We start from the raw sequence: 16,617 nt of genomic DNA, 5'->3' as shown, positions 1-16,617 counted from the left end.
GAGATAGATGCCTCTTATAAGATCTCCTTCTGCCACTGTCACCCTAAGAACAGGAAAGGAGGGATAAGTGGCGGAGTGCCTGACCTTACTTCTCCTTTATTTCAGCTTCATTCAAGGTTTATGAGTCTAAAGTCCCACATGTAAGTCTGCTGGATAAAATGTTCTAATGTTGGAACTTCATTCGTCTACTGACATTTGTAACAACAACAACAAAACTTTAAGTATAACTTTGCCATAATTTTTCATTTTAAGTTATTGTCAGGGTGGGGGAAAATCCTGTTTCTACCATCCTTGTTTTTTTATGGCTAGACTAATAATAAAATTGACACAAGACCAGATTAAGAGGATAGAAAAACACTTTAATACATATATATCAGAGATCATAGAGAAATTATGATTAGAGAGAACAAAGCAGCCAGTGGATACATCTTTTACACAAAAAAACAAGAAATTTGTGAGGAATGATAAGACAAAGAAACTTAAATTTGAGATATGTAATTAGTGAGGAATTTAAGCAGAGTGTAGGCTTGAGGTAGTAAATTTGCAACATTCGTTTACACAGGCTTCTCGGCCCTGACTTCCCTAGCTCTGGTGATAAGGATGCAGGGAGACAACCTTCCACATGGGAGATTCATTTCCTGCTTTCAGAGGGACAGAGACAGGAGGGTCATATGCCTTTTTTCCTTCTCTGGAAATTTTAATTCAAAATAATCGACATGCTATTGTGGAATATTCGGGAGTGTCTTGCCCTGGGACCCAACAATATTTACAGGAAGGAAACTGCTCCTTTTCTCTGACTAATGAAATCGAAAGCTCAGAACTTTGATGGGAGGAGTCTCAAAATTATTTCACAACTTCTCTCTTTCAGAGAATTGCACAGGATGAGGAAGCCACCACTAGTCAAGTTTTCGAGTGACTCTAACCAGTGACATTCATTCTTGTTACCTTTCAAAATACTTCTTTTTCTTCTGCCCTTCAGGAGACTATAACATCCTGCATTTCAGTCTCTGAGAGTTTACTGATTTGTCTTCCTACTCAACTAAAATAAGAAGTGACTTCTGCATCTCTGAAGATCTCAAGATCTGGACCACTGTGGAAGAAATTTCCTGTGAGGTGAGACTTTCGGGAATTTCTATAGGGAGTGGTGGCTACCAGGTTGGTAACCAAAAGATGACAAGGGGAGCTTGAGTTATGAAGAATTTGGGGACAAGGGCTAATTTCAATTATATTCATAAAAGTGAAAACAGCTGTATCTTGATTCCAGTCCTTTACTAACTAGGTAAATAATAGATATTTTCATTCCCCCACACCTGAGGGAGATGCATTTTGAATATAGAAGATATTAAAACATATTCCCAGGGCATCTATTGGCATGTATTATATTTAGAGAAAGGGTTTGGGTTTTTTTCCCATAGAAGATGTAGAGGAAACTTGGTGGCTGTGGTAGATACCTGGATAAAAGTCAAGAAAGGGGAACTACAAAAGTATCATAAATTAATATTAAGTAAAAAATACGTCTAGATATAAAATTGTATTGTATGGTGTTATCCTAATTTTACACACACACACACACACCACACACACAGAGCAGGAAAAATTTCAGTTCCACAAACACAGTTAAACAAAAATATGGCTTCTTTACAAATCTGTAATAGAGTTTAATTTTTATTTTCTACTCCATTCTACACCAGCTATCAGAGTTGTTATTTAAGTTTCTTTTAGCATTACTTTCTGCTTTCCTGAAAATTATTGATTTTTTTTTTTTCTGGTGGCAAGGTGTAGGGGACAGGGAGTGTTAATTACACTTGGATTTCTGTTGCCTACTTTTAAAATTTTTTAGACTTTCTGTATGGTCCAGTGCAATCATATTTCATATGTGCTTGACTAGAATGTGAAATGTTTCATGATCAGAATTTTACGTATGTTAGATACACCTTGTCGGTTAAGCTTGTTAATTGTGTTCGTTAAATTTTCTAAATCTTTACTGCTTCTTTTACATCGTTCATTTAGTAATTGAGAGTTACACTGAAATGTCCTACTATAAAATTGTGAGGTTTTTCCTTGTAGATCTCTCAAATTTATGTATACATAAGGAGAATATAGAAGTGTAATAAATTGAATTGAAAATGGCAGAAATAAGACAAAACGCATTAATTATCCACATATACGTAAAGGGCCTAACTGGTTAAGCAAAACTCTAGACAAATTGAATTTAAGAAATATGTCAATATATTTATTTATATACATTAACATATGTAATGTATATTGTATATGGAAGTGTTTATGTATAGATACATACTTATATATATAAATTTGTGTGTATGTGTGTATATGAAGAGAAATATACTACCTGATGCTACAAATATAACTTTGTTTTATAACATATGTTACATTATAAAATATAATACCTAATATAGCATTCTGAAGGAATATCAAGTAATAAAAATAATATATATTTACTATTTGCAGGTAAATACACAATCAAAACTATTTTAACTCCCTTGGGGTGAACCTACTATCATTGTGCTGTGCTCTGATACTTTTTGTCTTCAGGTCTATTTAAAACTGCACTAATATAAATGAAGTGGTTACTTTTACTTACTTTTTGTGTGATAAAATATTTTTCTTTTGTATTTCCACCTTTAAGTGATCTTTTGTTAACAATATATTGGCTGATTTCTTAAATCCAGTTTGGCTAAAGTTGTCACTTAACTGGTTAGGTCTTTTATGTATATGCTGATTATTAATGTGTTTTGTTTCTACTATCTTCCTTTCAATGTATGACACTCCCATATTCTCCTTTCTCATATATCTGTTTACTTATAGTCCTTCATACCCTTTAAGACAAACACGTTGGTGAGCTGTCATGTTCTTTTTCTTCCCTCCCTCCACCATGTTGATGTACTTCCTGGTTCTCTTCTCTTCAATCAGGCTTTGTTTATTTTTAAGACATGGGGACACCTAATCAAATTCAATTTTCACTCTTACTTTTGGCTTGCAGTATTTCTTGACTTTGTATTATTTTTTTATTGAATATTACTTCCAGTAGATGTTTCTGTATGGGTCTTTGTCTTGCAAAATTACTGAGGCCTTGAATATCAGGGAATAGTTTTTGAGGCCCTGATGTTTAAATAGCATTTTGGCTAGATTAAAAATTCTCCTTTCAAAATTATTTCTTCCCTCAAGGTAGGTTGACAACCTCTTCTGATAGCCTTGGGCTAAATATGTTTTGAAATTCAGAATCTGGAGGCTCCAGAAAGAGGTTAATACATCTACTTAAAATACTACATTACTAGAAGCCCTGGTAGGATCTGGATCATCACTCTCAAATGCAGTATAATTTTGGTAACAAAACATATGAATGTTGAAATTTAAGTGGAATGAATAAAGATTATGCATAGCATCCTACTAACTCACATCTGGTTTAATTTTGCAAATAAATTGTGTTGTCAGACATGCACAAAAAATAAAAATTTTATTTAAGAAATTTTCATTTTTGAAATAGATATGGAATTTTCGACCAGTAGTATAGTAAAATTACTCAATTGTCCCTCTGTAGGCAGTTTTGCTATTGAGAATTAGTTTCAAATTGATCCTTGAATCTTTATAGTTGACCTGCTCTTTATTTCTGGATGCTTTCAGAATTTTTACTTTGTTTTTAATATTCTCACTAGAATGTGTCTGTGTGTGGATTCATCCTTCACTCTATGGGCCTGACCAACCCAAGGACACTCATGTTCTCTCAAGAACATGAGGAACAATTCACAGCCCTAGGAATCTGTACATCCCAATTATACAAAAAGTACATAACGCACGGTCCCTAAACTAAAAGAAATGTGAATTTAAACAGAAAATTAGGATCCATAACAGGCACTGAGTGCCATCAAGGAAGTGCAGAAGGTGCTAAGGGGCCCAGAGGAGTGAAACTCAGTTCGAAATGGGGACTCTGGAGATTTCCAAAGACAAAGCCTCAGTTGAGTATGGAAGGCTGTAAGAAGGTAGTCAGAGGAAGAAAGGTGCGAAAGGATTTCCAGGCAGCAAGAAGGGAATTACAAAGTCAGGAAACATGACAAGGCAAGGTGTGTTGTATATTTCTGGAGTATAACACATAAGAAAGGCAAAAGTAGCAAAAGGAAAAAAGATGCAGACTATTCAAGGCCTTCCAAGCCAGGCTAAAGAGCAAGACATTTTTGAAAAAGAAAATGAGGAATTATTGAAGGATTTGAAGTGAGATAGAATTGTGGCCTTATAGAGAGACATCTGGCTCTATGAAAAGAACTTATTAAAAAATTAAGCTGGAAAGAGAAAAATCAAGCAATTATAGAAATAATTCAGTAAATAAATACTACTATCATGCACTAGGGAGCAGGTAGCAATCCAAGAAAGGGACTGAGATATGAGGACTTAGGACACAGAGAACATGGTCCAAGCCCCAGGGAGGGATGATGCTAATTAGAGGTGACTAAGGAAGAGCCAAGTGGACCAGGGCAGGTACCCAGCATGGTACTGTAGTGCTGTGGAAGAAGGATATTCACATAAGGTGAGAGGCTGCAGCCCCTTTTCCATTTTACACATAGGTCACTTCAGCCACAGTGGGTGTCGGAAGAGTCAGGAACCAACAGGCAGACATTCACAGATAGATTGTAACTGCAAAAAATGATGGCAGGAGGAACCAGGGACTTTGACACTACGCGGTCCATACTCTTCACAATTGCCCATATCCAAATCTTCTTCTAACACACCCACCTCCAAACCAACTCAATTGTCACCTTGAAAAGGGAAGAATTTCTTAGAAGCTCCAAATCAGGCATTGCTCAACCCGTTTTCCACAATGACATCTGGTAATTAAGTCCCTCTTTGTCACACACACCCGTGGACAACACCTTCACATGGACAACTCACTCACACAGACATTGATAGTCTTTTAAATTGTCTGTGTAAATGTGCAACACTGTGTGTTATATTTCTCTTGTAGGTCATCCATAACTTGAGAAATGGAGAATGAATGCAAGAAAATTGTTCTGCTTAAAGGATTGGAGCCCATCAGTGATTATCATTTCAGCGTGGTTAAGTCTTTATTGGCCAGTGATTTACAACTGACTAGAAAAACTCAAAATAAATATAATAAAATTCAGATTGCTGACTTGATGGCAGAAAAGTTCCGAGGGGCTGCCAGTGTTGAGAAACTAATAGAATTGTACAAAGACATAGAAGAACTTAAAGATCGTGCCAAAATTCTTAAAAATGAGATATCAAAAGGTAATGCATGAGAATCCCTCGCACTCTCTGCACCATCCTCAATATGGACTAGAACCTAGACTTGTAGTTAACACATCCCTTTCCCAGTTTAGGACTCAGTAGCCATGGCACTGTTAGTCCTGCAGAGGTCAAGTTGACAGCTTAGGGCATCACCTTTACTACAAAGAGGTCTAATGCATTTCAGAGGGTATATTTTGGGGGTAAAGGTGAAGCGATAAAGCAGAAGGAGTTGAGGAGAAAGGCTGAGGCTTTCAGTGCATTAGAAGGGTTAGAAAATGACAAAAAAACTTTTAAAAAATGTGAGTTTTAAAAATATTTACATCAATTAAAATATATGCTCTATTAAAATATTTACTCCACCATTATTAGTAACAAATATGAGGCAGTACTTAAATAAAAACCTACCTCTCAGAGATGTGAAGAACTTGTCTCTTATAAAACCACAGGATTATAAAAACGTATTTTAAAAATTCCAAGTCCGGCATCACCACTTTGTCACCTCACTAATTACATCATATTTCCTTTCTCGGCTGTCAGTAATTCAAACAATCTTTTACAGAAGATGACGCACCATAAGCAGCATGAAAACTTTAGATTCTTAGAAGGAAAGTGTAGGATAAGTGGTTGGAAAAGGGTTTGACTGAGGTACATAGGAGTCCAGAGGACATGAAAGATGTGCTCATTGCACATGGAATGAGAAAGGAAACCACTGAGGAAGAATGAGACAGTGCTCGTCCCTGTGTTATCTCTACTGGCCACCTGTGCCCACCCTGGAAAATGCAGTAGAGTCAGACACAAGCATACCTAGACCCACAAGCAGGAACTGAGAGGCAATAGTATTGAAAGGGCTTCAGCTGTCTTAGACCAGCTCCTTTGGATTTATTGTTTTCTCTTTTACTGCATCAGTTCTAATGAGATGGAAAGCAAGAGGAACAACCCCAGTGAAAAAAAGCAAGCAGGATAAACCCAGTACTGACGAATCTACAACCACCACAAACAAAGGTTTTGGACCTGAATCAATCAATGATATGCCTATGTTGAAGGTAGGATGGCCAAGGTCCCACTGAAGAGGTTTCTTCTATGGCTCTTCCATTTATTACCTTCCTATGAACACTTAGTTCTTTATTCATTTCTCAACATGAAAATAGAAGAGTCAGAGAAAAAGAGATTCCAGGGGCAGAGTGAAAATGAGGTTCAGAGTGAAAATGAGGTTCATTAATAGTTCCTGGTCACCCATTATGTTTCAGAAATACTCTGCACTTTACTTTATGTAATATACTTCCCCAAGATGAAATATGAAATCCTGACCCCTCTTTTAGATATGAACTAAAATGGCAATCAGATTAGGTAAACAGCTTCCCAAAGGCTACTCAGAGAGGCTAAATTCAAACTTAGATTTCCTAAATCTGAGTTCACTGCTCCTGTCATCACCACAGAGGTGAGTAAAGGAGTGACAGGTATAAAATCTACCCCACCATTTATATGAAGCAATCATATATGTGCACTGCTTACCTTCTGGCTACTTCTTCAGAATATGGACTGTATGTAGCTCCCTGGAGTTCTCAAAGACATAAATTTTAGTATATTAGAGCCTAGTAATGAAAAGCTGATAGGTTTAGTGGTAGAAATGTGTTTCATCTAATGTTGAAAACAATCAGGAAAAAAAAATCTACTTTCAGAAAAAGAAAAACAAAACCACAAAAACTGATGAATCTAATTTGCAGCTACCCTGGGAACAGAGTCAGCTTGCAGAACCTTCAGTAACCAGCACACAGTCAGCTGAGAGCCTTCCCCAGACTCCTCAGATGCCTCCACCAGCCCCGTCCAGCAGTTCGTCAACCAAGGTACCATCTTCCCATTCCCAATATTTGTCCCTCCCTACAACATATTACAGAGATCATCATGACCTTGAAAGAGCTTCTCAGTAATCCCTCACTAGATAGGATTTCTTTACATTGTAAAATGAGTCCTTAATTTTCAATATACGTATTGAGATCTCAGTGTAGTATAAGCCCATTCCTTCTACAAGGTGTGCATTTATGAAATAATTCTTGATCTCAAGAGGGTTACTGTCTTGTGTTGGTCCAGAAATAGGGGCTGGAGGGTGGTCAGACAATTATAGATGAAAAATAGAATATGCTTGTCCCCTACATTCCAATTTCCTTTCCCCCTTTCTCCTTACCCATAACTCTGGATAAATTTTCTGTATTATACATTCCTTTGCGTGACAGGAGTTTTGGCATACGCTATTTCCTTGATTTGGAATTCATTATTTCTGTCTCTTCACTGGCCCAAGTATATTCAACCTTCAGGTTCCAGCCTGAATCCCTTCTTCAGGCAAGTCCTCACTGATACTCCCACTCCAAAAAAGAGATCAGATATTCCCACTGTTTGTTTTCACTGGTCCCTTTATTTTTCCTTTTTAGCATTATCACCACTGTAATAAGTGTGCATTTTTCTTCTTTACTAGAAAGTAACCTCAGATTATAGGTACCCTTTCCCTGGGAAAGACAAGACAGAAGGGATAAGTGAGTGTACACATCCATGCATCAACTCCTATCCTAGCCTGCCTTTTGTTCTGCCTGATATGACCCCTGTGGTTACCTGCACACAGAGGTTCAATGCCTATTTCTGCAATGAATAGGCAGGGAAGTTGAGGAATGGGAAAAGCAGCATTTAAATCACTATTCTCTAATATAGTTTAGCACCCAACCCAAGAGCTACTCTCTGACCCAGGCTGAAAGCCTCCAACACCATCCCACAGATGGCAGTTGAAGCCAGACTTCCTATAGGCAAGATTTCTCAAGTTTTGTTTTGTTATTATTGTTATTACTGTTAGCTTCAATAATTCATAATTCCCTCTATAGTCTCTCCGGTTTTTATTTGTGGGACAGAGGTAGCAATCTTTGCTGCCTCTAGGCCCAGGTGGCCATTGTCTAGGCATTGAAACTTAAGGTCCACTGTCTCTCTGCTATGACAATGACATATGTGGACATCTCAAGAGAACTCTCTTTCTGTGCATATAGGCTTGGAAGTGACACTTTCTAAGGTCCCATCTGCCTAAATACGTGACATAGTCATTTCTACTCCCATAAAAATCATTATGGCTTCCTTGAAACATCCTTCAAGCATTAGAATCTCAGGGAGGCTCATCTGTGTCCTCAGCCTCATACACCTAAACACACCATATAGTCATTTCTTCTTGGGGTTTAGCCACCTCCATAGGAAGCCTGCAAAAAGGGTGTCTGACCATTCCATGATTCATCAAATGAGCAGGAAAGCCTTGTCCTTATTCATCATGGAGTCTCCTAACTATTTTCTCTATAATATGCACTCTGTTTGCTTTTATGATTTGAAACCAGGAGCAGACCAATATTATCTTTGATTCCTCCTGCTTGTTTCCCCCAAAGCAAATAGCACAGAATGGTATGATTCAAGGACAGAATGGGGTGATGAAGGAAATAATGTGAAGGAAAAAATTCAATTACCATTTATAAATATTATCCAACCAAATAGTACATTTTAGGCATCTAAATCCTACTTTTATGATGGAAGATTTTCTTTAATTTTGAAAGGTTCTCAAGATGCTTTTGTCAATGAGATTAAATTACTACATGTGGCAGAAGTGAATAGAGAAGCTTCTTTAATAAAGTGCTTCCCATATCACCTCTGTCTAGGATTTTCATTAAGAGGGTGAACATAATACATAAAACATCTCTAGGGGAGGAAGGAATATTCCACTACCCTTCTAGGTTCTTCTGGCTGGTCTAAGAATTAAATCGACATGAGATGGAATATCAGGGGAAAATCAAGCAACTTTAGTAACATATATACACGAGAGAAACCCAGGAAAACTGAGTAACTCATCATAATGGCCAAAGCTACCACCTTAAACACCATCTTCAACTAAAGACAACAGAGGATGTTGGGGGTAGTGGTTTCAGAATTCAAAGGGGAGGAAGGCAATTCACATGAAGATGGAAAAGCAAATGTTTGGTTAACAAACGTTTGCCATGCCTTGCAAAGACAATGATACAGGGAGAGGACTTTGATCAAATGGGCCTTGCTAGGTTCCTCTCCACTACTGCTATAATCATCTATAGTATTAGCTCCTTCTGAAACAGGCATTCTATCTTAAATTCTTTTAGGCAGTTAGGGGGAAGGACAAAGTTTATCCTCAGTCTTTGTTCCTCAAAATAACCAAGCCAAAGAGACACGTGTTGAGGTAACAAATTCTGCCCCCTTGAACATCTATGGATCAGAGCATAAATACAAACCCCTGCATTGACCGTGAAATAATAATAACAATCTTGATACTTCAATATAGTGAGCATTTAGTGGTGCTGGACTCTAAAACCTGTGATCTTTGTGTACATTATGTCATTTATTCCTTACAATAACACATGAGGATGCTGTTGTTAGTCCCATTTCACATATGAGAGAACTGAAGTTCATAGAGGATAATAATCTTCTCCAACATCTCACTGATAGTGAATGCTAGAGCCAGGATTCAAATCCAGACTTTGAACTCTACAATTTGAGCATTTAGTGGCGTATATTGATTCCAGAGTCAGAGTACAGTTCTTATAGTATCTGGAATGTATTTTAAAAATTTATAATTAGACAGTGTTATGTCTCGGGTTGATTTCCATAGCCCAGGCTCTGTAAGCCTTCTAAAGAGGAATGAGGTGCCAGGGTGGTCAGAAAGTGTCCTAATCAGGAAGCTCCATGCCAGAGGTAGTTATTTCAAGCAGCTCCCTCATCTACAGCTTTATCAAAAAGTGACACCTTATGAATTAGATAAATGAATGCTAGAAGAGGTAAGAACTGTGAGAAATTTTTATTGGATGTAGAACATTAGAAATGGGCTTTCCTTAGTGAAGGCAAAGGTAGTCACGATGAATGATTTTAGAGAAACTTATGGCTCTTGCTTAAACAATTATAAAAATCCAGGTACTGGGGATGCCTGGGTGAAATCTTGAATGGGTCTGTTTCTGGTTGAGAACTCTGAGGGATTTGGTTGCCTGATGCAGACTACATAGAGAGCAGAATCCCCCCTTTAGAAATATGAATTTGAGGGAATTTCTCCAGTATGGTGATAAACAAAGCTTTCAGACAGTTGGAGACTTGGTTTTCTTCACCTGGAGATTTTGTTATTTGATAAATATACAACGTAGTAAAAGACTTAGTTAATTAAACATCCATTGGTGCAGCTGATGCTGTTCTGAGACTTGCTTCCTTTATAGCCTGGTAGGATTTTCTACCAATAAAGAACTCTAATGTTATCTTGATGAAGTTGACATAGGGCTGTTTGCAGCAGAAGTAAAGCCAGAATTCCATAACAGAGCAATGAAAGTTCAGTCACCTGAGGTTTTAACATTTGCAGAGTGAAGTTAGAAATTCTGATCGGGGTCCAAGCTGGGAAGGTGTTGGGGGTATCTGAAGATGTGCTATTATTCCAGAGAAAATTGTTGGAGTGAAGATCCTCTCCTGTGTCTGTGTGTGTGTCTGTGTTCATGTGTGTGTGTGTGTGTGTGTGTGTGTGAGAGAGAGAGAGAGACAGACAGACAGACAAGGACAGAGAGACAGAAAGAGATCAAGAGTAGGAGAATGTTGTGGTTCATTTGATATTGAAAATCATTAACCAGGAAAAAATACATATATATTTTCCTTCAGAAAAGGAAAGACACCACAACTAAAACTGAGGAATCCAAGAGGATGAAACTATTCCAAAAGCACAGTCATCTTCCAGAAGCTTTGACAACCAGCACGTGCCCAACTGAGGGCTGTGCCCAGATTCCTCAGATGCCACCACCAACCCCATCCAGCAGTTCCTTAATCAAGGTACCAGCGTCCTGTTTCCAATATCTCCACTCTGTACAATATAATGACAGGGATCAGTGGAACCATGAAGGAGCTTCTCAATAATGCCCTACTATATACAATTCTTTCTTTAATTAAATCACACATTTTTTGTTAAATGTATATTTTGAGATGAAGTCATACCCTAAATGTGAACTCCAACTCTTATTAGGCACCATCATCTACATTAGGATAATCTAGGACCCAGTGGTTACTTAGTCATCCCTAGTCTCCAGTGGGTGTAATTAGTCCTTTGTTCGTTTAATTTTATGTTTGTATTTCCCTCAATACACAGTGAAAGACACAGCATAGGGTGGAGAAATACAGAGCCAATCAAAGCACTATCACCAATTCTTTCTCTTTTATATTTTTCTGCTGAGGAAGATTCACCCTGAGCTAACATCTGTGCCAATCTTCCTATATTTTGTATGTGAGCCACCACAACTTGGCCACCAACAAGTGGTGTCCCAGGTGTTCCACGCCTGGGAAGCTAACCTGGGCTGCCAAAGCAGAGCACACCAGACTTACCCACTAAGTCATGGGCCGGCACCCCTCTTTCATTTTTCATTTCATAAATAATATCATCTTAGAAAATTTAGGATGTGTAGATGCATAGAAAAAGTAATTAAATTTTAACTTTTTGAAATCTCTCCTCTATCAAATGCTACATTTTGGTAAATACTCTTTCTGATTTTACCTTTTCTTATTTATATACAAAGAATATCATTCTGTCCCAATTTGGATCACATTACACACATTTTTCTATAGCTGTGAGCCTCTATCCAGGACATTTTCAAATTAGGGAAGGTCATGGGATACTTCCAGTGAGTGTTTTACTAACACTTTCCCAACACAGCACTGCTTTTTTGGAAAGGGGTTTTGTGATTTGGGTCTTTAAATTGTCACCTCGACCGGGATCATTTTCAGATGAAATCAATGGTTTCTGACTGGAGGGAAGCATTCTTCACTCTCAGTGATACTAAGGATGACTTATTTTCCTCCCCATTTATATCTTACTTTGCTCACTAAAATGAGTTGATGGGATAAATTAAGATTGTTTTTCATCTGCATCTCTATTAGGATTCACTACACAATGGCATTGCTATTGCACACTGCCCCTGTACTCTACATAGCTCTTCCTAGGAGAAATACTTTTTTTCTTGGGTTAAATCTTTTTGAAGATAAATATTCTTCCTTGCAAACTTATACAAAATGAAGAAAAGAAATAATATTGCTGTTTAAATCTTCTCCATTTCTTCTATCAGCTAAGTTATGCCATGTCAGCCATATTTGTCTAGTCTTTTTCCAAGTTCATCCGATTATGGTGTTCCTTGAGGCTTAACATCAAGCCCGAGAAGGCTCTCACTAGAGAGTATCTCTGTATTCCCTTTCTAAATTGTTCCTGGTTTTGGTGTGTACTTTTAAGTAGAAACCAAGACTGAAGGCTGTACCTAAGGAAGCTTCCACAGAAGAGGATTTCCAGAGGGGCCCCAAAGAAGTGATGGTACTGAAAGCAACAGAACCATTTTCATATACCGTCAGACAAGGGGAGAGAAAGATGTTTCACGCCACAGTGGCTACTGAGAGCGAATTCTTCCAAGTGAAGGTGTTTGATGTCAGCCTGAAGGAGAAGTTCATCCCAAAGAAAGTCATCGCCATATCAGATTATATTGGCCGCAATGGGTTCCTGGAGGTCTACAATACCTCATCTGTGTCTGATGTTAATGCTGACCAAAAGATGGAGGTCTCAAAGCGACTCATGATAAATGCTAATGCAACTCCTAAAATCATTCATCTGTACTCGCAAGCTCCAGGAACATTTGTGAATGGAGTGTATCAGGTGCATAAGGTAGGCCACACCATTGTTTTATAATATTTCTTTTGCAGCCCCAGAATTTAAAAGTCTTAACTTGACATTTGGAGTTTGGTTCTTGGCCTAGACACAGAAACTCAAGGCACCCCTGACCTGGGAGAGTTAGGTGACATCTACCCATTTCAGCATAGCATATCAGAGAGATAATCTCTGAACATTACTCTTCCCAAGGTGACAATTTTCAAGTTCTTTGGAAAGAGATTCCCCAGAAACCTTGGCATTTTATCAGCTATGATGATCCATTGACAGTCACCCTGCTCCAGGACAGTGCAGAGTATATCAATAGACATATCCTTCTGATTTTCTTTCTTTCAGTTCTACCTCATCTATTTCAGTGACAGCTTAACTTAATTGTGAATGCAGAATTGCCCTCTCAAGCTTGGATTCCAGTTGTGACAACCAGACTAAGAAATCAATAGACTACTCTGCCCTAAAATGCAGCTGTTTCCAACAGACAGCTAAAATGCCCTCACCTCTTCACATTCATTCATCAAAAAGTTGTTGAGCAAGGGGCCCACCTGATGTGATAGTTGTTAAATTCGCACGCTCCGCTTCAGCAGCTGGGGGTTCGCAGATCGGATATCAGGCGTGGAACTACGCACTGCTTATCAAGCCATGGTAGGCATGTCACATGTAAAGTAGAGGAAGATGGACACGGATGTTAGCCTAGGGCCAATCTTCCTCAGCAAAAAAAGGAGGATTGGCAACAGATGTTAGCTCTGGGCTGATCTTCCTCGCCAAAAAAATACACATATATATTAAAAAAAAACTTGTGGAGCAATTCACTTGGGCGTTAACTAATAAGAAACATGGATGTTGAAAAGAATAGAGCATCATATAATTTAAATTCAATTCATACATATGGACAATAAAGACAGAATTTTAGTGAATTCTTAGAATTTGGTAGATATTTCAGTGTAAAACAACATAGGAAACTAAGCTTAGCTGACCTAAATTTTTATATGAAGTATATTTCATACTCCATTATATACGTCTTCTAGGGTGGCTCTTTACTTTTACCCCTGTTGTTTTCTGCACACTCTGTTTAAATGGCTGTGCACACCTATGCATTTGTAGAATTAGTGAATAAAGTAAATGAGATAGAAACTAGAATCATGGGACTAGATAATCTAGATTCAAGATTTGGGCCGGTTGGAAAAGAATGAATAAATGCAGAAGATAGAAGAAAGAATTACATATTGATATAGCAATCCGCTAAATGAAGACTTGCAACAATCTTTTTCACACTCATAATGAAGCATGAATGGGCTGTCTTCTCTCTTCTCAGGTCCCAAAGAAACCTGTAGAGGTTATCAGATCTGACTGTATTCAAGTTCCTTAAGAAAGGTCAGCTATTCCGAGATGGACGCAGGAAAAATTAGGAAGTAATCAATTATTTTTAGAAGAACCAGGCAAATAAAGACCTAAAAGAAGGAAAAGTAGACACAAGATTCAAAAGAGGGAATTTTCTGGACGAGATATCTTAAGCTACTTGGTAACCATAATTCTGGACTTAGAGCTCATATTAACCAGTCAGAGACAAAAGTTTTCATTAACGCCCTGTATTTCTCACAGATGTGGAAATCTAATCCAGTTCTCAAAAGATCAATGCTAATTTTCTTTTGCAGAGAAGAGTGTGGAATAATTTCCTATATTACGAAATACAAGATAATACGGGGAAGATGGATGTCGTGGTGTATGGACGACTGGCCAAAATCAACTGCGAGGAAGGAGATAAACTTCAACTCATCTGCTTTGAATTGGCGTTAGGTGAGAGTAAGAGGCAGCTGAGATCCGTGATTCACAGTTTCATCAAGGTGAGAACTCCTGGGAAACATCATTCTGCTAAAGTAGAATTTAAAAAAACTAGACTGCTGCTATTATACAGACAATCCACCGGGGCTAAAAGAACCAATCCTTGCCCTTTTGAATATAAACTTTCTTTTCATCATTCTTTTTTTAATAAAGAAGCATATCTTTCATCATATTGAAGAGAGAAACTTCAGAGAGGCATTCAAAAGATATGATACCTAAGCTAAATATTATAGAATGGGTTGAATTTATCAAAACAGGGAGCTTATTGTGTAAACTTGGGCTTCATTAAGGCAGATTTGTTTCAAGTATTGGCTCTATAATTTTCTAGTTTGCCAATGAACTTAAACACTAGGAATCTCAGGTTCATCATCTATGAAATGGCGGAAATATCTTCCTTCTAGGAGAGTGGTTTGTAGAGCTCCTACCAGATTATATGATCAAGAATGCCCCTGAGCATCTCAGAACACAAAGTTACCTGCCTTTAGTGAGATACCTACTTTTAGTGTTGCCGTTGGTCAACAACAAACAGAGGTGGTTGGTTCTACATGACAAAGTCTATACTCCTTGTCACACACACACAGAAACACACACACATCCATGTGGGATTCTTGGGACACTAACAAAGGCTAATACTGGAACGCAAACAGATCAAAGGCAAAGGCTGACATATCTAGGTGCTCAGAAATGCACTTGTTCTCGGATCTTTCCAATTCTCAGGACCATCAATCAAACATTCCAACCCTTCCCTCAACGCATTACACCAGGAATACCTTTTGCACCTTCCTCCCACTTTTCTACTCAGTGAGAACTTTCCCCTCAATCCTTGACATTGAATACACCTGCTCCTTCCTCTCCCCTGTTGTTCCCCACACCTCCTGCCTGTCCACGTGTACTCATGCTGGGTGTGAGTGAATATCTCATTCCCAGGTCCCAACCAAGAGGAGAGGTTGGTGACTCAATAAACAGGACGTCATTACAAGAGATAGATGAGAGTGAGAGAAGAGCCTTTTAGAAAGGAAGAGAGAAAGGGATACAGCCTGTGGCAAAGAGACACAGTGTGAGTGAAGGGAGGAATTTATGATCAGGTGCATTTCAACTGGTCTATCTTTATCTTTTTATCCTCCAGGTCATCAAGACCAGGAAAAGCAAGAAACAACCACTCAATCCTGATTGCTATATGAAAACCTCACTAGATCTCTCCTTCTTGAAACGTGAATGCAATTAATAGTGATGTTAATGGAGATAAGATTTAAGTACAAACATATATATATGTATGTAGTACACATATATATGTAAGATATACAACAATATATATACCAGGTATTAATTCTTGGAAATGGGGTGTTACAGGTGTTTTTCATTTTCTTTTTGATTTTTTTCTCTACCATCTCAATGTCATATTTTACAACCGTAATTTTTATAATTTGGAAAACATGATAAACATCATGTTTCTCTTTATCGCAATGTTTCCCCAGGAGTTTAATTCATTGGAGAATTGTTTAAGAGCAAATAGTCTGTACCTGCAAATCAGGGTGGGGCACACAGGCCCTAAGGAATGTTAGGATTTATACTTTAAGTGTGATATTTACATGATAAGACTCCAGTCAAAAATGGACATGCTGAACAGGCTATTCTCTGCTCAAAAGAAACCCGCGAGGGGGCAGAGGGCGGCTTAAATTCAGTCTGTGCTTCAATTGCCTAGTCCCATGTCCTACGATGGGTTGCTTTAATCCAGAACAGTGAGTACCTTTTCAGAATTGGTTTCCTGGAGGGGGCATAATTGGGTAATTTGTCTGCAAAATAAGGCA

General features: G+C 38.1%; 1 protein-coding gene across 1 annotated transcript in view; it reads left to right on the top strand.

Moving 5' to 3' along the window:
• Positions 1-1,012: 1,012 nt before the first annotated feature.
• LOC101400852 (gamma-interferon-inducible protein 16) overlaps positions 1,013-16,617 on the top strand; it is a 71,369-nt gene continuing 55,764 nt past the window's right edge. Inside the window, 6 exon segments of the mRNA XM_087417444.1 lie at positions 1,013-1,113; positions 4,976-5,259; positions 6,166-6,302; positions 6,984-7,103; positions 12,551-12,970; positions 14,623-14,844. Of these exon segments, the coding sequence (XP_087273570.1) occupies positions 4,995-5,259; positions 6,166-6,302; positions 6,984-7,103; positions 12,551-12,970; positions 14,623-14,844 (1,164 nt within the window). The 5' untranslated portion in view covers positions 1,013-1,113; positions 4,976-4,994.

This window comes from Ceratotherium simum, chromosome 2 (assembly GCF_057802395.1).
Source record: "Ceratotherium simum simum isolate JZ-2026a chromosome 2, ASM5780239v1, whole genome shotgun sequence".
NCBI classification, from domain to species: Eukaryota; Metazoa; Chordata; class Mammalia; order Perissodactyla; family Rhinocerotidae; genus Ceratotherium; species Ceratotherium simum.
Note: the sequence above shows the minus strand (reverse complement) of the source record. Positions and strands in the feature narration are given on the sequence as shown.